We start from the raw sequence: 26,125 nt of genomic DNA on the forward strand, positions 1-26,125 counted from the left end.
TCACAGCTCCCTGCAGCCTCAACCTCCCAGAGCTAAAGCAATCCTCCCACCTCAGCCTCCTGACTAGGAGGGACTACAGGTGCATGCCACAAGACCCAGCTAATTTTTTTTTTTTTTGTAGAGACAGGGTTTCACCACGTTGCCCAAGCTGGTCCCGAACTCCTGGGCTCAGGCAATCCACCTGCCTCAGCCTCCGAAAGTGCTGGGATTACAGAAATGAGCCATGTGCCTGGCCTAGGAATGAGGATTTTCAACAAAACCGAGAAATGATACATTTATAAAAATCCAAAAAGTTAAATAAAAACCCTGTGATGTTAATTGTATTGGAAATGTCAGTATGAATTCTATTTTTTATAAAAACAAAGATTCCCTAGTTCTTTGTACTGTAAAAACCTAAAAGCAATGAAATCCAGTAGCATTGTGCACCCTAAGCACAAACTAACATTTCTCACTATAAGAAATTAGAGACTCCTTAGAGATGTGGCTGATTCCAAGTTTGGCACTGAAAGTGTATAGTGAGTCCAGAAAATCCAAAAAACACATAAGCTATCAAAGACTTATGATGTCTTGTCAAAAAGACACAAGAGCCAACCTCAAGAGCACTCACTGTTCAAGAGATTGGAAATCCAAGTTTCAGAAAACGTAACAGAAACAACTCAAATGTCCAGTAACAGATGGAGGTATAAACAAATATGGTATATGCATAAAACAGAATACTATTCAGCCAGAAAAACAAACTATTGATATACATACACCACATGACTGAATCTCAGAAGCACTATGTTGAGTAAAAGAAGCCATGTAAAAGGAATACATAATGTATTCAAATAAAATTTTAGAAAATATAAGTTCTAGATAGGTGGCGACAGGGATGTATTAAAAAGGGGCACAAAAAAACTCCTGAGGGTGATGGAAATGTTTATCTTGATTGTGGTGGTTTACTGCACTTCAGTTATACCCCAATAAGATTAAAAAAGAAGAAGAAGAAGAAGAAGAAGAAATAAGTGCAAAGGAGTAAATATACAAAAATCCACTCATTTACCCAGAAACGAAACATAATCATACACCCATGTTGGTCACCATTGAAACTTCCTTAGGGCACAACTCATTTCCTTAAAAATTGTTAAAGGATCAAGCATTTAGCCTGCCTTTTCTTTATGAACTGTATTTCAAGGTAAACAAACAGCTGATGAGACAATGCCTTTTTTAATAGGTGGATTCCAGGTAATAAATGCAGAGAGAAATGATAAAAACAGAAAATCACCACTGTGCAAGTACTAGTGAAGTAATGGACCTGGGCAATTATCACTAGGTGCTAAAGCCATCATGTGAAAGGTTGATGAGGAATCAGGGTGATACTATTTTCGCCAACTTGTCAATCTTAGAACGGTAGAATATTCAGACATTATGATGTAATGAAATAGGAAGTAAATTGCACCTGAATCTAATCAAGCCACTAGATCAGAGCAGTCCAGTATATATACATACATATACAAGCTACAAGCTGCATATGTAATTTAAAATTTTCTAATAACCACATTTAAAAAGGTAAAAAGAAACTGTTGAAATAAATTTTAATATCTTTCACTGAACCCAATGTATGCAAAATACTATCATTTCAATTATAACCAAATTAAAATTAAGGAGATATTTTACAATTTTCATATTAACGTTTCCAATTCTGGTGTGAATTTTACACTCACCGAACATCTCAATTCTGACAAGTCATATTTTAAGTGCTCAACAGCTACGTGAGGATAGTGGCTATTATGTCACAAAATGCAGCTCTAGGGATGAGGACAGTTTACAGAAGATACTTGAGGATACAGCAGCAAGTTAAATGGCAGTTTAAGAAAGCAAATCCAGGATGTGGGAAACTCCACAGAATAGATGACCTGGTTTCTCCCTTCACTCATCCCTCCAAAATAGAAATCAATGGCAGAAAGAAAAAAGAGGGAGGCTGTTGTAGCATAAAATACTTAAGGGACATAACAATAAAAACAGTGTAGGGTTTTGTTTGAATCCTGATTCAACTACCAATGATCAAAAAACATCCGAGACAACTGGGGACATCTCACTGCAGATTCAGTATTTAACGATATTAAGGAATTATTGTTAGTTTTGTTGGATGACATAAATACTGAAATATTTAGGGAGAAAAAACAACTTGCATTTGATTAAAAAAAAGATGTAGGAATAGATTGATCAGGACTTGATATTGGTGAAGCTGAGTTATGAGTACATGAAGCTCTTCATACTGTTTTATATATAAAATACATAGTTTGACAATTCTCATAAAGTTTTTTTAAAAAGTACTCACTGGCTGTGCACAGTGGCTCACACCTGGAATCCCAACACTTTGAGAGGCCAAGGTGGGAGGACTGCTTGAGGCCAGGAGTTTGAAACCAGCCTGGGCAACATAGTGAGACACCCGTCTCTACAAAACATTTTTAAAATTAGCCCGATATGGTGGTGTGTACCTGTACTTCTAGCTATTCAGGAGGCTGAGGTAGGAGGAATGCTTGAGGCCAGGAGTTCGAGGTTACCATAAGCTGCTAAGCACCAGTGCACTCCAGCCTGGGTGAGAAAATGAGACCCCATCTCTAAAAGGTAAAGAAACTATTTTTTTTTTTTTTTTTTTTAATACAAAGCCATCTTTATTGTTTTGACAGGGAAAGGAACATATGCCAGTGAAGAAATTTGCTGAGTGGTGTAATGATTAATTTTATGTGTCTACTTGCCTAGGTCATGGTGCCCTGTTCTTTGTTTCAACAATATAAAGATATTTTTTAGATGTCATTAACATTTAGGTCAACAGATTTTGAGTTAAGCAGACTCCATAATGTGGGTGGGCCTCCTCCAATCAGCTGAAGGCCTTAAGAGAAAAAGACTGACCTCCCCTGAGCAAGAAGAAATTCTGCTGCCAGATTGCTTTTATTTACTTGAAGAAACTATTTTTTAAAAAAGCATCCACTTGGTCTAGAATACTAAATAAAGGGCAAGTTCCTCTGAAGTTCCATGATTTGCCCTCCTATGTTACACAGATCAGATGAGAATCACACTATGCATAATGTTAGTATGGCCACTGCAATCAGGCAAATAGGATTTTTTCTCTTTTTTTTTTTGAGATGGAGTCAAGCTCTGTTGCCCAGGCTGGAGCGCAGTGGCACAATCTCGGCTCACTGCAACCTCCACCTCCCAGGTTCAAGCGATTCTCTTGTCTCAGCCTCCCAAGTAGCTGGGATTACAGGCTCCTGCCACCAGGCATGGCTAAATTTTGTATTTTTAGTAGAGATGGGGTTTCGCCATGTTGGTGAAGCTGGTCTCGAACTCCTGACCTCAGGTGATCTGCCCGCCTCCGCCTCCCAAAGTGGGATTAGAGGCGTGAGCCACCACGCCCGGCCAGGATTTTTTTCTTAAAAATATCTAGAAGACCTTGCTAGAAGTGTTGGTAGTAACAAAACCCTTTAAGCTACTAACGTTCTTCTGTGTTTTCTTATTTCCTTTCTCTAATATTCATTTCCTAATATAATGAAATGTAAATTAGATTTTTATTTCCTCTTTTCACTTGGGAAGGCTGTCAAACAGCTTACCCCAACTAACCTGCAAATAAAACTCATTTTATCCTAGCAAATTTGAGGTAAAGTATATACTAACATGGTAAATGATACATGTATTGTCTTCATAATATCATAGTTGCCCATTCAAACACTCTAGCAACTATTACTTCCTGTCTTGAAAGAAATAAAAATAATTGGTCCTCCTTTCTTATTTTCTCTGAAAAGCTTCCCCAAACTCTCCCAATCCAACTTAATGCGAGTAGACTATTTTTCCACTTTGTTCCACTCATTTCGCACTCCTGATAGAATTTTCTCTTATCCCTCTAATCTCTTATTTAGGCTTATGTACCCTCTCCAGAAGTTCTGTGTTGTGTCACTTACTTCCCCACAGAGATCTCTATCTGAAGGAGACCAAGTCAAATGATATTCAAATATATACCTCCAGTCCTGGTCTTTCTCCAAAACCCTATTAAAACTACCCAGTGGACATTTTCCTACAGATATACTAGCATCCCTTCACATTGTCTCAAGCCAAATTAATGTTATCACTATATCAAAACCTCTGAACGTCCCTGTTTTTTTCACCCTGACATGCAAATTAAACATCTCTTTTGACTTCCTTTCCCTTGTTTTCCTTAATTAATGAAGGCCTGTCCATTTTTTCCTTAACATGTTCGTACCTTTCCATTCCTCTGCCACTGCCTGAGTTGAGGTTCTTTTCATCTTTACAACCAGATAACTAACATAATTTCCTAATTTACTTTCTCATTGTCTATCTTCTTTCCCTATACTATTACAGTACTCTGCCAACCACTGCCAAATTAATTTTCCTAAACTATCATTCTACTTATCCAATCACCTTGTTCAACAGGGTTTTAAAAATGAAATCAAAACTCCTTTGCTTGATATTCAAGGCCCCTCATGTTCTCAAATCAATGTATATTCCCAGTCTTATCTCTTGTAGTCCCTAAATGAAACAGTTCCTCTTGCTCAATTTGTGCTCCTAAAAACAAACAAACTTGGCACCATTAACAACACAATTTCCTTAACTCAGAATATCCTCTTGTGTATAAATAAGCCTTCCTGAAAGTCAGAAATAGGTATCTCCCTTTCTTGAACTTTTATAACACTTAATTGTATATATCATTCATTTTAAGTTAACCACCTCCTCACCTATACTGTAACTCTTTAATGGGTACCTGTTCTCTTTCCCTACACCGAAAATTCCTTGAGAGCAAAATCATGTCTAATTTAATTTCAAGCATCTATTGGGTATCTGGCCCCACAATGCCAAGAGTATATTTTGTTGATTGTTAATTAATCATCTTACTTTATTTAATACAAGTAATAGCTTTTCCTTGTTCTACTATAAACAGATCTGTACACTTTCTGGTGGCTGTATGCACCAGTCTAAACATATGGGTAGGGTCCAGTAATTTTTAAATTTTTTCTCAATAAACTCACGATAGCTACCATCTATTAGTGATAGCTAGCTAACCACTGTTAGGCACTTTACACGTGTATCTCATTGAATCCTCATATCACCACCAGTGGTAGGCACTATTATCTCCATTTTACGGAAGAGAAAACTACTACATCTTGGAGATTAAATGTCTCTCCCTTCTCATGTTATTATCTGCCCTTTCCCCTCCAAATCAATTCATATCATTTTTTCTAAACCTTTTCACCTTTTACTCAACTAATCATTCGTTTTGTTTATTAACGACTATGTGCCAGGTGTTGTGCTGGTGCAGGAGACAACCGCGAAGATGGGGATAGAATCAGTAACATCGACGTAAGAGAAGTGAAGCAGAAGATCACGCTGCCTGCAGACACCAGGAAACGCCAAGACCCCCCCTTCCACGAACCAACATTCTTCCACCCTCTCCAACTTTTTTCGGAACCCCTTCACTTCCAACGCCACTCAATGTACACTTCACTTTCTCGTGCTCTTCCTAAGAGAGTAGTGTTTTCTTCCTCCCCACCGAAAAAAAAATAAAAGCAACAACTGAAACTTCTTCCTTACCCTGCCTTGTCTGCAGACCCTGGAGGCCCCTTCCATTTCCCCTTGTCCTTTTCCTTGTCTTTTTTGGTTCCCGCCGCAGTGGTCGAGTCGCCCTCGAACACGCTGAACAGCTCATCTCCGAATGCATCCGCCATTTTTGGGAGCAGTGAGAGCGAATCTCCCTCCTACCCACGATGCCCCGCGACCGAAGACAGTGACGTCTCGTGAAGGCTCAACAGTGGCCCGCAGGAGACAAAAGTAGTCGAGTCGCGCAGCCGACAAAAATGTTCCCCTGACTTTTTTTTTTTTTTTTTTTTTCCTGCTTTTCTTTCCTTTCCTTTCCGACCTAAAGTGGATAAGCTGCTCAGTGGATAAAGAGCGAGGGCGGCGCGTGGCGCCTGGCGTGTGGCACGCAGCTGGCGACTCAAAGAGGCGGAGCCTGCTGAATTCGACCAATTGCGAGGCAGCGGTCGCCCCGGCCCGAGAAGCCCGGATCGAAGCGCAGGGTGGCAGCCCCGGAGCCGGGGAATGTGAAGAGCTCTCGGCTGTGCAGTGGTACCGTCGGGGCCTGGGCCGCGAAGGATCTTCTGCCACAGCTGCAACATGGGCGGCAAGAACAAGAAACACAAGGCTCCAGCGGCCGCGGTGGTCCGGGCCGCCGTGTCTGCTTCCAGAGCCAAATCTGCCGAGGCTGGAATTGCCGGGGAGGCCCAAAGCAAGAAGCCAGTGTCCAGGCCGGCCACCGCTGCCGCTGCCGCTGCCAGCTCCAGGGAGCCCCGTGTCAAGCAAGGTACGAGAGGTCCCCCAGCCCCTGGCTGTCTGCCCTGAGACCCTGCTGCTTGTCCTGAGGAAAGGGCCTTAGAACCCGGGAGGAGCTTCGGGCCCAACATTTCTATTTCCCAACACTCGAGCTGCTACCTCCCCATGGGGTGGCCTTGTTTTAGATTTAAAAAGTCTAAGCTCTTTGGGCCTCCAAAATTCTGACGGTAGCCCTGTTGCAGCCTGGCATTTCTCTTGTAACTCACACTTCTCCCCCTTCTAAAAACAAAATAATTGCATTAGCTCCTGTTTCAGCAGGAATCCATCCTGAGCACCATCTCAGCTAGCTAGGCTAACGCAAAGACGAGTACTGAGTGGAGTTCCTGACCTCCTGGTGCCAGCCAGCCCCATTTTCTGTCTGTTTTTCATATCATTTTCAGCAACAATCTAGTGTCTCCATGCGTTCTGGAAAAATCAATACTTAATAAAAATTACAGGACTTACACACTGGTTACACACTGGTTACGTGTAACCTATTGTAAAATTGTCTGCCCTCGTTTCTGCCGCCATGCAGTTTTACTTACGGTACAAATTGATTTGACAACTCAACTTGTAGATGGCCGATTCCTGCTGCAGATGAGCAGGCCACTATTACTGTTGAGCTCCAAAGATTAACAATTACATTCTGTTGTGTTCTTCTCGGATTGTTTGCTTGTACTTATTGGAGTATTCAAGAAATATTTGCTGAGCATTTATGTGTATATATGCAAATATTTAGTATGTGTCTGATAAAATGTGAGGGATGTGATGAGCAAAAAGAGACATCACCTCATGGAGCTTGCCAGTCTAATGTCAGAGATAGGTATTAACTGATAGATAACGCACAGAGACATATTTATAGCCTTATAATAGATAAGTGCCACAAAGAAAAGCCAGGGAAGGCAGTTTAACAGGGTAATCTAATTTTTCTCGGGATGAGCAGGTATCATGGATGGTGTCTGGAAATGTAACAGTTAAGCTGAGATGAGGAGAATGAAAAAGGAGTTAACTCTGTGAAGCATGGCAGAAATTAGTATTCCAGGCGGGCGTAATGAACATCATGTGTAAAAATTTTGAGTCAGGAAAGAGCTTGGGGCTCTTGAGGAATTCACAGAACATAAAGCATCGCCAAAGGATGAAATGAGATGAGACTGAAAAAGTAGGCAGGTACCAGACCTTTACCTAGAAGGTGGAAACAGTTCTTTGCCCTGCAATTTATTGTAGTGTTAGCTACAGAGTTAGCATACTTGTAATTACAAATACATAGAATTTCTCCCTGACAACTATGGCAGTTTTATTCTGTGGATCAGCCTCTTTTTTACTTTTCCTTTGTCTTTTACTGACATTCCTCTGAATTATTTGAACTGATAGTCATTTGTTGTATTCTTTGGCTTCCCTTTCCTCCAGCCCCAAAATGTGACCCTTTCTCAAGGTGTGAATCCTTGACAGTATAGTTCGCTCCTAAAGCCCTTCTAGGAGTGTTCATCTATTTCCATTACTTCTATCTTTTCCTTTGTAGATGGCCTCTCTTCCAAGCTCAAGTTGGCAATTTATACATTTTGCTGGATTCTCTGACCCTATTTTTTGCAAGCATCTCAAATTTAACAGGGCTAGTACTAAACCACTCTTCTTTCCCCAGACTAACTTTTCCTTCGACTTCCTTGTTTCTGTTTTTCCATATTTCACTTTGCATTTGTGTAGTTCACATCCTAGTCTCGGTACCTGTGAATTCCTGGAGTACCAACGAAGTCTTTTAATAGGGCTCCATAGCTGTGCTCATTTTGCTTCCTCCAGTTGGTCTTGCATATCAACATCAGACTGATCTTCCAGAAATGCTGCTTTGGTCGTAACACTTCCTATTTTCTTCCATGGCATCCTCACTGACTTTGCAATAAAATCCAAATCATTTAGCTAGCTTCTAAAACCCTCTTTCTAACCTTTTAAAAATTCCTCTATTCAGCTATAGCAAGTCTGGTGTGTTTTCATTTCTCCAAAGGGAGCTCTTAGCTTTCTCCTTCCTCGTATTTATTCTTGCCATGTTTTTCTTCATGGAGTGCAATCTGTCCCTAACATCATCTACCAAAACCTTAAAATACCTATTTCAGATAACAACTTCCTTTTGAATTCTTCCTGCTATTCACAACTGACGTATCATAGTTGTTTAAATCATTCTTTTTGATAGTTAGTTCTTGCCTTATGATATGTAAAGAATTATATGTTTTATATATCCAACAAAATTACAGGAGGTAGGAACTGTTTTATGGATATGTGTTAACATTTCCCCAGTATCTACTCCAGTGCTGTGCATATCGTCATGAAGAAAATTTCTTGGATAACTGGTAAGGAAAGTTCAAAGGAATTATTAAGACCAAGAAATCAAGAGAAAAAAACTAGAGGTTATCTACTAAATTTGCACATAACTTTTGGGTTTATTTTAGGGTGCTTTTAATATATACTATAACATACAATAAACCTATTTTGGAGAAAAAAGTGGAAAAATGCTCAACTCTGTGTAGTTCCTAATGTAATGGTTCTACTCTACTTCTGTCCCTCCTTATCTTTCCAATTTGACAGCACAGCTGGTCAAAATTGTCCTCTATCGTAGAGGTTCAGAATCACCAAATGGCTTGCACAACAAGTAATACCACTCTTGTTTTTTTTTTTTTATTTCATTTGCTCATGAAAGAATTTCTGAAGAGGCCGAATAGGGAGGAGGGTGGGGAGAGGTTCAGTATTAAATAGGATGGTCGGGGAAGGAAGGCATCATATAAGAAGGTGGCTAGACGCAGTGGCTCACGCTTGTAATCCCAGCACTTTGGGAGGCCGAGGCAGGCGAATCACGAGGTCAGGAGATCGAGACCATGGTGAAACCCCGTCTCTACTAAAAATATAAAAAATTAGCTGGGCATAGTGGCGAGCGCCTGTAGTCCCAGCTACTCGGAGAGGCTGAGGCAGGAGAATGGCGCGAACCCGGGAGGCGGAGCTTGCAGTGAGCTGAGATTGTGCCACTGCACTCCAGCCTGGGCGACAGAGCGAGACTCTGTCTCAAAAAGAAAAAAAAAAAAGTGACATTTGAGCAAGCAAAGGAGGCAGGTAAAGTAGTTACACAGATGACTGGGTAAAGAGTCTCCTGGGGAGAGGGAACAGAAAGGCCTTGAGATGCAAGCCTGGAGTGTTCTAGGAATAGGAAGACCTTTCCCCATCTTTCTTTTACTGTCCTTCCCTTTGCCTTTCTTTTCTTTTCTTTCTTCTTTCTTCTTTCCATTCCTGTGCTTTAGAAGTGCCACTTCCTTAGCCTGAGTATAATTAAGCTGCTTTATCCTGTTATGACTGAGACCAAAATAAGAGGTTCAGTAATTTAAGTTTTCTCTTCCAACCAAGAGGCTTGTGTTTCTGAAAATCCTTGAACCTAGTTGAGGCTTAAAATTTTAAGAGGGGAATAAGAATTGGGAATGGATGTCATAAATTTATAAAAGCCATTATAAATTTTTTTTTAGGGTCACTAAAATAGAAAAAGTGCTATGAAGAACAGAAAATAGTGACTTGGTAAACATTAAATGGAGAATGGAGGGTCTATTTTGGTTTGAAATAGGAATAGCTTCCCTTAGAAAACATTTAAACTGAGATGATCTGCAGAGTATTTGTGGCAGAGGGAAAAACAAGCCTAAAAACCCTAAGGTGGAAACAAGTTTGACATGTTGTAAGAAGATAGTGCTGTGTGGCTGGAGCGAAGAAAGAAAAAGTTAAAATGTGGCTGGAAGTCTGGGAAGGAGCCAGAGCAAGTTCAATGGGAAGTGGGGGCCGGTGTTGGTATTAAGTAGAGGAGAAACTTTAGCTGGTTTACATTTCAAAATGATTAGTCAGGCGGCCCTGGCAGTGTGTACTTCCTCACAGGCCTTAATTGCTCAGACTACATCAATTCACCCTCATCTATTCTCTTGGCACTCTGCACTTCCCCTTTATTACTCATCTGAGTATTAGTTGCTTACTAATTACATTACTGTTCCAGAATATAAGCTCCATGAGGACAGGCACTGGCTCTGTTTACCACCAGAGTCCCTGTTTGGGTCCCTTGCCTGATTAACCATTCTGCAGATGTACACACTGTCGATCAGAAGGGAATCAGAGTGCTAACAACTCAAAGTCAATGTCTTAGTCATAGTGGGTCATTAGCATTGTTTTTTCCTTTAAAATACAGTATAAAAAGAATATGTAGCAAAAGAAAAGATTATTGGGCAATAAGAAACTGATTCTGGTTGATTTTTTTTTTTAATTAGCTGAGTCATTTTGAGGAAATCAGTTTGTCTGTGCTTCAGCTTTAATGTAATAAATATTTTTGAGAGCCAGCTATATATGTTGCATCGTTCCATGACCTTTCATTTATAAATTTGGAATTCATAATACTTTGCCTTGGAGATATTGCATACTAACATCCTTACTTCCAGTCAGATTTCCAGTAACTTCCACCATCTTAAACACAAAACCAAAAATTGTAAAAGTCTCCAGGCAATAAGGAAAGTAGCTGTCATAAATCCTACGCACTTTACTTGGCAAAAGTGAACGTGGCCCAGTGAGTGTTGAGCAGGATTCCTTGATTTCTCTGATCATTTTTCAGAAACTCAGCTCTTTTGTTTACCCTCTGGAAGTTTGCAGTATAAGCCAACTTCAAGGAAGTGATACAGTTGAAACTCTTAGGTGAAATGTTTGGAGGAGACAAATGAGAATTTTACTTTAATCTTTTCAACTGGGTAAATTAAAAACCAACCAGTTTTTTTTTTTTTTTGATAGGGTCACTCTGTTGCCGAGTGGCTCACTACAACCTCTGCCTCCCAGGCTCAAGCAATCCTCCCATCTCAGCCTCCCAAGTAGCTGGGATTACAGGCACAAGCCACCACACCTAGCTAATATTTTGTATTTTTTGTAGAGATGGGGTTTCACCATGTTGCCCCGGCTGGCATTTTTAAAGCAATTTACAGTCTTACTCTTGTCAGTAGCATATGAACTTTGAACTGTTTCTCCATGTAGTCTTGGTAATGTACTGCTTATCTATCTGTAACTTTTTCAAAGGGTTATAGCTGGGGCCTCTTGATGTGTTTGGGGACCTCTAAAACTGCATGCTAAATTTGTGCACAAGCTTACTATAATTGATAAGACTCCCCAGAAATAGTTAAAGACTACTAAATATATACTCTCCTTTATGACCATTGACATGAATTTATAGGAGAGATTACTAGAATTAAGGTAAAGTTTGAGACTAGACGATAAGGAAACTAACAATACTATACCAGAGTTGTTATTATCTTTTTACATATGCCACGTAGCTTTGGGTACCTCCAATATACCTATAGCATAGCAGTAATTGACAGAGAACCACAAATGTTTCTCTTTCAGACTGCCCAGATGTACAAGTTAATTTCAAGTAGTTATTCTCAAAAACTTTTGTTGTTTTAAAATATCTAATTATATTAGCTACCATCTTAAAATGAAGAACCTAATGTAACCCAGCAGAGAGCAGTCTTTGACTTTAAAATCATAAGAACATTTAATGTTTAAATGTCTCAAAGTAGAAAAAATACTTTTCTTATTTTAAGGTGTATAAAAACCATGCAACTAGATTTATGATTCTGGAATCATTCTTTTTTTTTTTTTGAGATGGAGTTTCACTCTTGTTGCCCAGGCTGGAGTGCAATGGCGAAATCTCGGCTCACTGCAACCTCCGCCTTCTGAGTTCAAGCGATTCTCCTGCCTCAGCCTCCCGAGTAGCTGGGATTACAGGCATGCACCACCACGCCTGGCTAATTTTGTATTTTTAGTAGAGATGGGGTTTCTCCATGTTGGTCAGGCTGGTCTTGAACTCCTGACCTCAGGTGATCCACCTGCCTTGGCCTCCCAAAGTGTTGGGATCACAGGCGTGAGCCACCACGCCTGGCCTGGGATCATTCTTATACAGCAGTGGTTCTCAAAGTGTGCTCAGGAGGTCCTAAGGAACCTGAGACTTGTTTGCCAAGGGCTCCATGAAGTGAAAACTTTTCATAATAATTCTGAGATGTTTTTGCCATTTTTCATGCTCATTTTCTCATGATTATGCAGTGAGGTTGTCCAGTTGGCTACATGATGTGTAATGTTACAGCAGATTGAATGCAGAAGCTAGATGTTACGAACTGAATGTTTGTGTCCTCGAAAAATTAGTATGTTGAGACCCTTACCCCCAGTGTGGCTATATTTGGAGATAAGGGCTCTAAGGAAGTACATAAGGTTAAATGAGATCACAGGGATGGGGCCCTGATCCAACAGGATTAGTGTCCTTATAAAATGAGATACCTGAGAGAGCTCAGTTTCTCTGAATAAGCACAGAGAAAAAAGCCATGTGAACATATAGCAAGATGATGGCCACCTACATGCCAAGAGAAGAGGCCTCAGAATGAAACCTACCTTGCTGGTACCTTAATCTTGGACTTCCCAACCTCCAGAACTATGAGAAATAAATTTCTGATGGTGAAGCCATCCAGCAGTCTGTGGTATTTTGTTGTGGCAGTCTGAGCAGACTAAGATACCAGATATTAAAGAGATTTGCAAAAACGGATATTATTTTTTGTCTTGAAAAATATAGTCACATTTCATCTTAAGCATCATTTATATTAACGGAACAGGTTTATTTTTATTAATATTATTTTGTTGAGGTTCTTTTGTTTTTTTGAGACAGAGTCTCGCTCTGTCTCCCAGGCCAGAGTGCAGTGGTGCAGTCTCGGCTCACTGCAACCTCTGCCTCCTGGGTTAAAGTAGTTCTCCTGCTTCAGCTTCCCAAGTAGCTGGGATTACAGGCATGCATCACCAGGCCCAGCTAATTTTTATATTTTTAGTAGAAATGGGGTTTTGCCATATTGGCCAGGCTGGTCTCAAACTCCTGACCTCATGTGATCTGCCTGCCTCCGCGTCCCAAGTGCTGGGATTACAGGCATGAGCCACGACACCTGGCCTATTATTATTATTATTAGAGACAGGGTCTCACTCTGTTGCCCAGGCTGGAGTGCAGTGTTGCAGTCACAGCTCACTGTAGCTACTACTGCAGCCTTGAACTCCTGGGTTCAAGCAGTTTTCCTGCCTCAGCCTCTTGAGTACCTGGGACTTCAGACATGTGCTACCACAGCTGGATAATTTTTGTAGAGGCAAAGTCTCACTATATTGCCCAGACTGGTCTCAAACTCCTGGGCTCAAGAGATCCTCCTACCTCAGCCTCCCAAAGTGCTGGGATTACAGGCATGAGCCACTGCGCCTGGCCAGATTTATTATTTTTGGTGAATGAATGTTTTAAAATTTCCCTTTTAATTTATAATATACTAAGTATCAATAGACATAACCCACGTAAACAAAAACTATTTGGATCCTCAGTAATTTTTAAGAGAGTAAGGGGTCATGAGACCAAAAGTTTGAAAATAATGTGTGTTGTTTCCTGGTTACTCATTGTTAAAGGACTGAGACTAGACAGCGTTTCTGTTCACTGGAACAGACTTGGCAACTGTAGTGGGTTGAGTGAGTAGTGTCCCCCCAAATATTCATGTCCACCTGGAACCTCAGAATGTGACCTTGTTTGGAAATAAGCTCTACAGATCTGTGGATCTTGAGATGAAATTATACTAGATTTAGGGTGATCCCTAAATCCAATAATGAATGTCAAGAGAAAGGAGAGGGACATTTGGACACAGAGAAAGGGAAGAAGGCCGTGTGAATGAGGAGGCAGAGACTGGTGTTATGCTGCCACCAGAAGCTGGAAGGGGGAAGGAACGATTCTTACCTAGAGCCTTCAGAGAGAGCATGGTCCTGCTCACACCATGATTTTGGAGTTCTAGCTTCCAGAATTGTGAGAGAATAAATTTCTGCTGTATTCAGCCATCAAGTTTGTGGTAATTTGTTATGGCAGCCCTAGGAAACTATAGCAACCCTGGACTTGAGTTCAAGGAGAAAAGATGATAGGAACTCCCACCTCCCTTTTCACTTAGCATACCACCTTCAAGAAAGAGTGCTTTCTCTTTAAAATTGTCCATCGACTCTGCCAACAATCATATCTTAGAAGTTTTGCCTCAGCTTAGTGCGAGGAGAAAAGCATCTGACTAAAAGATATGAGGATAAAGATAGATTTAACCTAAAAGATATGTAGGCATTTGCATTTTATGAGAAACTGGTTAACATGGAGGAATGCTAAAAATGTTGAAAATTTAGAGAGGATATTGCTAGCTACTAGATTGAGTTATTTGGTGAAGTATTGGGGGAAAAAAGCTGAAATCATATTTAATATTTAGCATTCTTTAGAGGAAAATTAAAATAATGTAATAGATATTAATCATTAAATTGCCTTGTCTATTTGTATTTACAGGTCCAAAAATTTATAGTTTTAATTCTACAAATGATTCTAGTGGTCCTGCAAATCTGGATAAATCTATTTTGAAAGTAAGTAACCAAGGTTTTGAGTCATTTCAAGAAGTGTTTCCCCCTTTTTTCCCCCAAAAAAGATGTATCCTTAAATGTAAGAAAATGATGGGGTGTTTTAAATTTTTGTAAATAGTACTCTAAGAGCTAATCTCTACTAAAAATAAGTAAATCATACACATATGTTGAGAGACAGTAAGAAATGAAGGAAGGCCTGGTTAAGATCTAAACTTCTTAAGCATGGCATATACATTTTTCAGGTCTGTCTTAGAATACCGTTTCACCCTCCTCTCTACTACTCTGATCTCTACTTAATATTTTAGTTCATGGAACATCTCATGAATATCTCATTTGTTCTTCTAAATCCGTGATTTTACAACTTCTAGCTTTTACCCATGTACTCTCTGCGTAGAGTGCCCTTATTTCCCCTTTTTATTTGTCACCTCTGTGACCTCTATGAAGTCCTTTATCAACCGCCAAGTTGATTTTCTTGGTGGTTCTACTATTACTTGATATATCTTTTTTGAGAATTGCCATGCTGGGTTCTAATTTGTCTCTTTACATATATTTTCTGGGCTAGACTGTGAATTTCTGAATTATATTTTTGTGCTTAGTTTATAGTAGGCATTTAGTTAAAAAGTAATAAAGGGAAGATATTTTTGTAAGTAGATCCTTGTGTACTCTTAGGTCAAAAATAACAAAAGAACAGAAAATAAAATGGCTAGTAGGAAAAAGTAGGAATCAAAGTCTAGAAGCCAAAAGAATTTGTGTAGCTTATTACTACATATTTCGTTTTCAGTTTTACTTGTTATACCCGTTTTTAGTGTAGTGTTCATTCTTTTAGGTTGTGTGCTTGCACTGGTTTACATTAAACCCCTCCAAGAATTCTGATTCAGTATGTTTGGGATAGAACTTAGGAATCTTTGTGACAGCAACCCAAGAGTGGTCCAAGTACAATGTCTCGTGACATTGCCCTCAAGAGGCTTTTTCTTGCCATGTATTATCTTGTTGCTTTTTTCATATCACATTTTTTCTTAAAGAAATGATAGGAATGTGGTCAAATGGGTGGTAGTCCAAAAAATGATAATTACTGTATCTGATTTTAGCTGAAATTTTGGGCTTGGTTGGCAGGAATATAGAAAACTGTATGATTGGCTTTTAATTTTTTAATAATTTAGCTTCTAAATGATAAGACCTTTTTGGCCTCAACAGGTGGTAATTAATAACAAACTAGAGCAAAGAATTATTGGAGTGATCAATGAGCATAAAAAGCAAAATAATGACAAAGGAATGATTTCTGGAAGACTTACTGCCAAAAAATTGCAGGTATTTTGCAAACTTTTTTAAGTTCCTTAGTTTTAGTGAAGCATTTTTAGACAGCTCCTCATGTGAGATAAAAATGGCTTTACAACTGCCATTGAGATTTTATGTAGATCATTTCCATCTCTAAGAATAAAGAATTGTGCACACCTTAAATCAAGAAGGTACAAGTGCACACATTAAAATGGTGATATGAAAATTAAGGTATATCCCCAGAATTATATTATTGAGCACCTACTATGTTAGATTCTGTGCTGGGCACTTTGTTTACATTTTCTCTGACACAACAGTCCTATGAAGTAAATGTATTTGGCCCCATTTTTTCAAGTGAAAGAATTGAGGCTTGCAAAGATGCCATAAATTATACCCTAAGGTTACTAGTAAACAGGGTCTGGATTTGAACCGAGCTCTGCCTAACCATAATGATTATGCTTTAGAAAATATGTTAAAATGCTTTATCTTTATCTATAAAGATGTTCACTGAAGCACAGCTTGTAATAAAAAAAAATATGTCCTAAGTGTTCAGCCATAGAAAAATATAAAATTAGGATATGTCCACCCAGTGGAATATTATGTAACTATTCAAAGTGATGATGCAGAGTTTCTACTAACTTGGGAAGGTGCTTATGTTATAATGTTAAGTGAAATCTCTTTTTACAAAATTATGGAAAAATGACTGAAAGAAATGTACTACATTTAGTATCTTTGGATAGTGAGAATATGGATAATTTCTCCTGGTTCTCTTTTTTAAAGATCTCTGGTTTCCAAATTCTTAATTCAGTAAACACATTTCATTTTTAACTGGGAAAAAAAAGATAGTTTTGAAATTATAATTTGTGTCAAAGTTTCTGGTTTAAAATGAATGGGATAATTAGTAACACAGGAAGGGAACTTTGACAAATGTGACTTTTTTTATATTTGCTTGTCATAGGATTTATACATGGCTTTACAAGCATTTTCATTTAAGACAAAGGACATTGAAGATGCCATGACCAATACACTCTTATATGGAGGTGACCTTCATTCTGCCTTGGATTGGCTCTGTTTAAACCTTTCAGATGGTAAACAATATCATTAAATTCTTTCAGTTTCTAAAACCTTTTGAAGTAGTTTTGGTATTTGTATCAACCTTTTGGCTCATATTCATATTTTTTCACTGTCATAATTATTTACTTTTAAAGTGTTCTTACCTTCTGTTCTTTTCAGGATATTTTCCTTAGAGATTGTGGCCTATGCAAGAAAATATTATGTTTTGTGTTCAGTTGTTGATTGTTATTTTGCTATGTCCTTAATACAAGGTTTGCCTCTCAGTAAGCTATGTCTCCTGGTTTTTCATTTAGAAATTAGGACTGTCCTTGAATATATAGTATTAAGTAGAGGATCATGATTGTAATCTTTGGCAAGAATCTGGAGTGCAATGGCTTGTGGTGACTAAGGATACTACCACATGCTGTGACAGAAAGCCAAAGAGTGGGAAGGATTAAGATCTTATGACAATTTAGGAGCCTAACATTGAGGGTGAAATAATGGCCAAATACAAGAGGGCTAGCTATCATCTGATGAGTATGTTCACTTCTAGTTTGACGGATAAAACCAGGTTCATCTTAAGATTTCTATTCTTAGGAGATGAGGGAATAGAAGAAAATTAGGTGCTCTAAGTCTAGGCAAGGTTTACAAATGCTTAACAAATATTTGTGTGTTTTATGTATCATATGCCTGTTTATTTTCAACATAGTTTCTTTTTTTTTAAGATGCACTTCCTGAAGGATTCAGTCAGGAATTTGAAGAGCAGCAACCTAAAAGTAGGCCTAAATTTCAGTCTCCTCAAATACAAGCCACTATTTCACCTCCATTGCAACCTAAAACAAAAACATATGAAGAGGACCCTAAGAGTAAGGTAATTTGAGAATTAAGCATTTAAAGTTGTATAAAATCAGAATGGAGCACATGTAACAGTTCAAAGAGTATAAATATTAGGTTTCTATAACATTTTTACTTCTTACAAATAACTAATTGGTTTGCTAGACTTTTCTATCATTGTTTGTTTTAGTTATATAACAAACCACCCCAAAATGTAGTGGCTTAAACCAACTATTATTTCTCATGATTCTGCAGTCTGTGCTGGGCTCAGCAAGGTGTTTCTTCGGTTCCAGGAAGTATCTTCCAAGGCTGGAACATCCAAAGTGGCTTCTTCACTCCCATCACTAAGCTGGAGACTAGCCAGGCATCCCTCTGTCTACATGTTTTTTCCACATGACTAGCTTGGGTTTCCTCACATATAGTGGTCTTAGGGTGGCTGGACTTCTTATTGCATCTGGCTTCCAAGAATATTTTAAGATGATAAGCCAAAATGTACAAATTCTTATCAAACTTCTGCTTTATTATTCTTGCTAATGTCCCATTGACTGAAGTAAGTCACATGACCAAGCCCAGAGTCTGTGGAAGAAAATTACAGATGAGTGTGAATAATGGGACTGTAATGCATTAGGGCATTACACTTAAATACTCTGCATATTGTAAAACGTCTACGGAAAAAATAATCCTCATAAAACCACTGTTTTTAAGGAATAACACTAGTTTTTTTGTTGTTGTTTTTTTGAGACAGAGTCTTGCTCTGTCGCCCAGGCTGGAGTGAGTGGCACGATCTCGGCTCACTGCAAGCTCCGCCTCCTGGCTTCACGCCATTCTCCTGCCTCAGCCTCCCGAGTAGCTGGGACTACAGGCACCCTCCACCACACATGGATAATTTTTTTGTATTTTTAGTAGAGATGGAGTTTCACCGTGTTAGCCAGGATGGTCTCTATCTCCTGACCTTGTGATCCGCCCGCTTCGGCCTCCCGAAGTGCTGGGATTACAAGCGTGAGCCACCGCACCCAGCCAACACTAGTTTTTAACAGTTCTCCTTTCATTATTTTTTACCGCTTTATGTAAACATATTCTTTGGATTTTGCAATTGTAAATTTCTTAATGTTGAGGTCAATTTATTTGTCCTTCACTGAGCAATAAAGAATAACAGCTTATATGTCTGCTGCTTTTGAGTGTGAGGAAATTGTAAAAGCAGTGACAAGATAGTTTTGACACCTTTTTCTAACTTTGGTTTTTCAGATATTTGTTTTCTCTTTCTAGCCAAAAAAGAAAGAAAAAAATATGGAAGTAAATATGAAAGAGTGGATTTTACAATATGCTGAACAACAAAATGAAGAAGAAAAGAATGAGAATTCTAAAAGTTTAGAAGAGGAGGAAAAATTTGACCCTGTGAGTAGAAATTTGTATTAGGCTTCTAACTGGATGCTCCTAAGCAAGGTATATTTCCTTTTCTGAGCCTTAGTTTGCTCATTTGTAAATTGGAAATGTACCTCCAAGGGGTTGATGTGAAGATTAAATAAAATAACACTTAGGCAAAAACTTAGCAGAAAGTTAACTGCTCAAAAGATGTTAATTAACATTTCTCATATTTAAAGAGATAATCATCAAATATTTTAAAATGATTTTTATGAGTAAGGAGTATGCTAAATTCTTTAGGTAATAAAAAAAGATAAGGCACGTTCCTTTACAGAAGTTCACGGTCTAGAGAGAAAAACATAGACATCATATGGTAAGATAGAAATATAAGGCAAAAAATATACTAAGTCAAAAAAGCAAGGTATGGGAAATACTGCAATACATATATCTGACAAAGGACTTCTATACATAATTATATAAAGAACCTTTAAAAATAGACACCTCACAAAAGTAGATTAAATTAGAGAAATGAAAATGAAAACTTAAATGAGATACAATATATATCCATCAGAATGGCTAAAACAAAAAGGATCGGTAATACTAAATGTTGGGAGGAATGTGGAACAACTGGAATACTCATATTGCTAATGGGAGTGTAAAGCTAATGGAAATGTAAAATGGTACAGCCACTTAGGAAAACTGGTCCTTTCTCATAAAAGTTAAATACTTATCATGTGACCCAACAATTTTATTTCTAGGTATTAAGAAAAATTAAAACATTTGTTCACAAAGACTTGTACACAAATGTTCATAGCAGCTTTATTTATATTAGGCAAACACTGCAAACAGCCCATATGTCTGTCAACAAGCAAATGGTAGAAGTTGTAGAACAGCATGTGTAATCTGATGAATTCATTTGTGTAAAAGAATATATATAGCTACGTATTTGCTTTTTTACATAAGCAAAGAAAACATCTGGAAAGAGACACAAGAAGCTGTTACTGGTGATTAGGACCAGGGTGGTAGGGTGGGATGGAGAATTCTTTTTTATATTCTTTTGTATATCCAAGTTTTTTTAAACCATGTTCCTGTATTAAACTAATATAAGTAAAATATTTAGGGCAGTATAGGTCTACTTTGAGATTTGGAGAAAGAAGAGGTCTCTTCTGATTGGAGCATTAAGTCAAGACTTCAAAGAGATGGGACCTAAAGGATGCACAGAGTTCAGACAGGCAAAGAAAGATGCGAAGATGGTCCACATGTGTGAAATAGTGTGAACAAGGGTACAGCTGTGGAATTGTACAAGGAGTCTTTCAGTAGTAAAAAATGGATGAGCATATATAGAGATAAGATGTATAGATGAGTACTGGTAGATAGGAGTAAACAGGTGAGTTCACCTGAGACTGGAAGATTTTGATGTCCAGAAGGTGATTTTGACACTTTTCCTTGACAGTAAAGAGCCACTACAGATTTAGGGGCAGGTAACTGACAAGAATTTTTAGGTCAAGCTTAGTAGCATTCGAGGTGGTTTGGAATATTGAGTGATGTTTAGAGCAATCTGGAAAGGGTAGGGAGGCCATTATGGTAGCTATTGCACTTGCTCAGGTGTGAGATAATAAAGGTTCATATCGGTAATTGGAAAGGAAGAGAGACATCTGTAAAGCAAGAATCAGTAGAAATTGGTGATTTACGGAATATAAAGGCTAAGGAAGATTTCTTCAGAGAAGATATACAAATCACCAGTAAGTGTATGAAGAAATGCTCAACATTACTAATCATTAGGGAAATGCAAATCAAAACCACAATGGCATACCATTTCACACCCATTAGGATGTCAGCTATCAAAAAAAACTGGAAATAATAAATGTTGACAGGGATGTAGAGAAATTGGAATCCTGTGTACTGTTGGTGGGAATGTAAAATGGTGCAGCCACTGTGGAAAACAGTTTGGTAGTTCCTCAAAAAATTAAAAATTGAATTACCATATGATCCAGTAATTCCATTTCTGGGTATATACTCAAAAGAATTGAAAGCAGAGTCTTGGAGGAGATATTTGTACACTGTGTTCATAGCAGCATTATTCACAATAGCTAAAACATGGAAGCAATCCAGTACCTACCAATAAGATGAATGAATAGGTAAAATGTGGCATGCACATCAAACTGAATAGTATTCAGCCTTAAAAAAGAAGGAAGTTCTGGTACATGCTACAACACGGATGGACCTTGACTGACATTATGCTAAGTGAAATATGCCAATCACAAAAAGACAGATACCATATGATTTCACTTATATGAGGTTCCTAAGTCAAATTCATAGAGACAAAGTAGAATGGTGGTTGCCAGGGGCTAGTGGGGGATGGGAGAATGGGTAGTTATGCTTAATGGGAATAGAGTTTCATGTTTGCCAGATAAAAAGGGTTCTGGAAATGGATGGTGGTGCTGGTTGTACAACATTATGAATGTATTTAATACCACTGAACTGTACACTTAAAAATGGTTAAGATGACAAATTTTATTGGGGGAAAATGTGCCAAAGATGACAAGAGGTGCGTAAGTGGAGGGATGGTGGTATCATTGCCAAGTACAGGAAAGATGGAAAGGATAAGTATTATTTGGGTGAATTTGAGGTGGTAGCTAACCCTCCTGTCTGTTACACTGTATTGATATTTGTCTTTACACAAAATGGTACCAAAATTCGGCTAGATATGCTTGCTTAATTGTCTCTTTTTCCTTCTTTTAACAGTTGTGTTTCCTTCTGCAGTCCATAGTTTTATGCTTCTAATCTGCTGTCACTTATTAACCTAAGGGGGAGAAAAACAGTAATTTGAGTTTAACTTTAAACTCTTCCTGGTTTTTGCTCAGGAGTCAAGTCATGTCCTTGAGGGTTATGACATCCGTTTTCCTCAAAAGCCATTTTTTTCCTGTCTTCCATAAGATAAGAGATATGTGAAGTTAACTTTCAGATGAGTATTATTATTACTGCATGAATAATCCTTTAAATACACATACTTATGAAACAATTTTTTTTTGAGACAGAGTCTTGCTTTGTCACCCAGGCTGGAGTGCAGTGGTACAATCTCAGCTCACTGCAGCCTCTGCCTCCCAGGTTCCAGTGATTCTCCTGCCTCAGCCTTCTGGGTAGCTGGGATTACAGGCGTCCACCCCCACATACAGCTAATTTTTGTATTTTTGGTAGAGACGGGGTTTCACCATGTTGGCCAGGCTGGTCTCGAACTCCTGACCTCAGGTGATCCGCCCACCTCGGCCTCCCAAAGTGCTGGGATTATAGGTGTGAGCCACCACACCTGGCTGAAACAGTTTTTATAGAAATGAGCTCTACTTTTTATTCTGCAGTTTGCTTTGGTTTACTAACATGTCAAGGAAGTTTCTCCATGTGGGTCACCCTCTTTCTTTTGCTAACCTTATTTTATTTTCTAATGACTGAATAGTCTTCTCTGTAGAGATGTGTCATATATGATTTCCAGTTTTTCTTTTACAGTCAGTGCCTCACCAAACATCTATGCACCTGCAAATCTGTGCATTTGTTTTATTTCTCTATGAAAAATTCCTAAAAGTAGATTTGCCAGATCAAAGGATAAGGTAAAAATATCACAGATTTTGATACAGTTTATTGACCATAGATAAACTAATCTTGCTCTTCTTTTTTTTTCCCCCTCCTCATTGTTTTATTTGGAACAGAACGAAAGGTACTTACATCTTGCAGCAAAACTGCTGGATGCAAAAGAACAAGCAGCTACCTTTAAACTAGAAAAAAACAAGCAAGGCCAAAAAGAGGCTCAGGAAAAAATAAGGAAATTTCAAAGAGGTAAACACTTTCAAATACTTAGATGTATAAATGTAATTGTCTTCTATTTGTTGGCCTTCCTGGGATGGATGATGCTTCCTTTTAATATGTCTGCCCTTTTCTAACAGTTTATACATGGGATTAGCAAACTTTTAAAATAATAAGTGGTAAATACTGTGGACTTCATGGGCCATGCAGCCTCTGTTACAACTATTCAAATTTGCTGTTACAACACAAAAGCAGCCATAGACCATACAAAAATGAATGGCTATGTTCTAATCAGACTTTATTTATGGATACTGTAAATTTCAAATAATTGTATCATGTCACCAAATGTTCTTATAACTACTTGAAAATGTAAATACCATTCTAGCTGGCAAGCCATACAAAAACAGCCAGTGGACTTGATTTGGCCTACAAGACATAGTTTGCCAACCTATGATTTTTATACCATAAAATATCGTGGTCATTCAAGAGAGAAAGGTGAATACAATTCCATGAGTATTTGTTTTAATGAAGATGTTTGTTTTTCCAGGCTTATTGCACCTATTAAATAATTTATTTTAAAATTTTTGTATATGTTGTGAAAATTAATAAATTGCCTCTGATTCCTGCACAGATTCCTAACAGGAATTATTAAATAATTGGCTACAAAGAAAAAGAAGGAATGCAGTTTTTTTTAATCATTTTAAAAAATAAGGCATGAAAACCATGAAACTCCTGGTGTATAAATACCAAAAAAGTAAATAAATAAAAGATAAATAACAATTTTTTTAAAACTGTGAAACTAAACATTATATTTTTTCTTGGTAGAAATAGAAACTTTAGAAGACCATCCAGTATTTAACCCAGCCATAAAGATTTCACATCAACAAAATGAAAGGAAAAAGCCTCCTGTAGCCACAGAAGGAGAAGGTGCATTGAATTTTAATTTATTTGAAAAATCTGCAGCTGCTACTGAAGAAGAGAAAGGTAAAATTAAGGGAAGATGGTCAGGGTGTAATTTGTAAATAATAAAATGTCAAGAAATATATAATGGTAAAATTCGTTACTTTGCATTCTGGCAAAGTACGTAAGATGGCAGTGAAGTTACACTTTATAAGCTGTCTTGAAAAAGTATTAACAATTATGATTACATATGTATAGCATTTTGTAATTACAAATAAATATCTTGCCTCAGTCTCATCTCTCTCTGATTCATCTCCAGACTGCTGCCAGAGTTATCTTTCTATAATACAGATCTAAATGTGAGTTTCCTGCCACCTTTAATGGCTATGAGCCTACTGACATCAGTAACAAGTCCAAATCTTTTAGCATGGCATTCTGGATCTTTTGCATTCTGCCACAATCTACCTTTCTACCTTATTTCATTGGCTTATTACTCCAGCCACCTTACTCTTGAAAACGTTGGCTGTTTTATGGTTTCATTACTTCACTCATCTTGCTACCCCCTACTTGGCCAACCTGTTCCCAGCTCAAGGCTTAATGCAAACAGCTCCTTTTCCCTAAGCCCTCCCTAACTCCTTCCATACCACCAGACAAGTAATCATGTACTTCTTTGTGCTCCCAAGTTAATTATTTTTTTAAAAATTTTTTGAGTTAATTATTGATATAGCAAGTACAGTATTTATCAGATTGCATTTTAGTTTTGAGAAGACCATTCACTATAGGATCAAATAATATTTTAGTGTTAATCATAATACTATAATTTGCATTATAGTTTTTAGAAGACCAGACTGAATGGTCTTCTAAAAACTATGGAAGTGTTTTAGTTAATTATTTTTTTAAAATAATAGTATATAGTAAATAGTATAGTATTATATACTATAGTTTAATAGTATACTATTTACTAATAGTAAATAGTATAACATATAGTATTTATCACATTGCATTATAGTTTTTAGAAGACCATCAAGCATAGTATTTATCAGATAATATTTGTAGTATTTATCATAATACTATAATTTGCATTATAGCTTTTTTGTTGTTGTTTTTTGTTTTTGAGATGGAGTTTCACTCTTGTTGCCCAGGCTGGAGTGCAATGGCATTATCTCAGCTCACTGCAACCTCCATCTCCCGGGTTCAAGTGATCCTCCTGCCTCAGCCTCCCAGGTAGCTGGGATTACAGGCATGCACCCCCATGCCCGGCTAGTTTTTGTATTTTTAGTAGAGATGGGGTTTCGCCATGTTGACCAGGCTAGTCTTGAAGTCCTGACCTCAGGTGATCTGCCCACCTTGGCCTCCGGGGATTACAGGTGTGAGCCACTGTGCCCAGCCTTTTTCTTTCTTTCTTTTTTTCCAGCTCAGGCTGGAGTGCAGTAGCACAATCTCGGTTCACTGCAACCTCCACCTCCTGGATTCAAGCAGTTCTCCTGCCTCAGGCTCCCCAGTAGCTGGGATTACAGGCGTGTGCCACCACGCCTGGCTAATTTTTGTATTTTTAGTAGAGATGGGGTTTTGCCATGTTGGCCATGCTGGTCTCAAACTCCTGACTTCGGGTGATCTGCCCTCCTCGGCCTCCCAAAGTGCTGGGATTACAGGCATGAGCCACCGCATCTGGCCACACATTATAGTTTTTAGAAGACAAGACTGGATGGTCTTCTAAAAACTGTAGAAGTTTTTTAGTTAATTGTTTTTTTTAAAAAAAATTCTGAGTTAATTATTGATATAGCAAGTATAGTATTTATCAGATTGCATTATAGTTAGTTTAGTCCCACACTAAATTGTCAGTTTTTTAAATTATTCATTCTTTCAGTAGTATTTATTGTTTTTGTGGGGGATTTTTTTTGAGACAGACCTTCACTCTGTCACCCAGGCTGGAGAACAGTGGCACGATCTTGGCTCACTGCAACCTCCGCCTCCCAGGTTCAAGCGATTCTCCTGCTTCAGTCTCCCGAGTAGCCAGGATTACAGGTGCATGCCTGCATGCCCGGCTAATTTTTGTATTTTTAGTAGAGACGGGGTTTCACCACGTTGGCCAGGCTGGTCT

At 38.3% G+C, this 26,125-nt stretch overlaps 2 protein-coding genes across 4 annotated transcripts in view; one reads left to right on the plus strand and one right to left on the minus strand.

Moving 5' to 3' along the window:
- The window catches only part of MTREX (Mtr4 exosome RNA helicase), a 116,777-nt gene extending 110,791 nt beyond the window's left edge, over positions 1–5,986 (minus strand). Inside the window, exon 1 of one of the 2 annotated variants that reach the window (XM_019013314.4) lies at positions 5,587–5,986. In XM_019013314.4, the coding sequence (XP_018868859.1) occupies positions 5,587–5,720 (134 nt within the window). In that variant the 5' untranslated portion in view covers positions 5,721–5,986. The remainder of the gene's footprint in view (positions 1–5,586) is intronic. The other variant, XM_063700745.1, reaches the window with a different exon arrangement.
- DHX29 (DExH-box helicase 29) overlaps positions 5,919–26,125 on the plus strand; it is a 51,155-nt gene continuing 30,948 nt past the window's right edge. Inside the window, exons 1-8 of one of the 2 annotated variants that reach the window (XM_019013313.4) lie at positions 5,919–6,355; positions 14,735–14,808; positions 16,000–16,113; positions 17,039–17,168; positions 17,859–18,004; positions 19,234–19,362; positions 23,031–23,157; positions 23,950–24,108. In XM_019013313.4, the coding sequence (XP_018868858.1) occupies positions 6,169–6,355; positions 14,735–14,808; positions 16,000–16,113; positions 17,039–17,168; positions 17,859–18,004; positions 19,234–19,362; positions 23,031–23,157; positions 23,950–24,108 (1,066 nt within the window). In that variant the 5' untranslated portion in view covers positions 5,919–6,168. The remainder of the gene's footprint in view (positions 6,356–14,734; positions 14,809–15,999; positions 16,114–17,038; positions 17,169–17,858; positions 18,005–19,233; positions 19,363–23,030; positions 23,158–23,949; positions 24,109–26,125) is intronic. The other variant, XM_055367875.2, reaches the window with a different exon arrangement.

The sequence above is a fragment of the Gorilla gorilla genome, chromosome 19 (genome assembly GCF_029281585.2).
Source record: "Gorilla gorilla gorilla isolate KB3781 chromosome 19, NHGRI_mGorGor1-v2.1_pri, whole genome shotgun sequence".
NCBI classification, from domain to species: domain Eukaryota; kingdom Metazoa; phylum Chordata; class Mammalia; order Primates; family Hominidae; genus Gorilla; species Gorilla gorilla.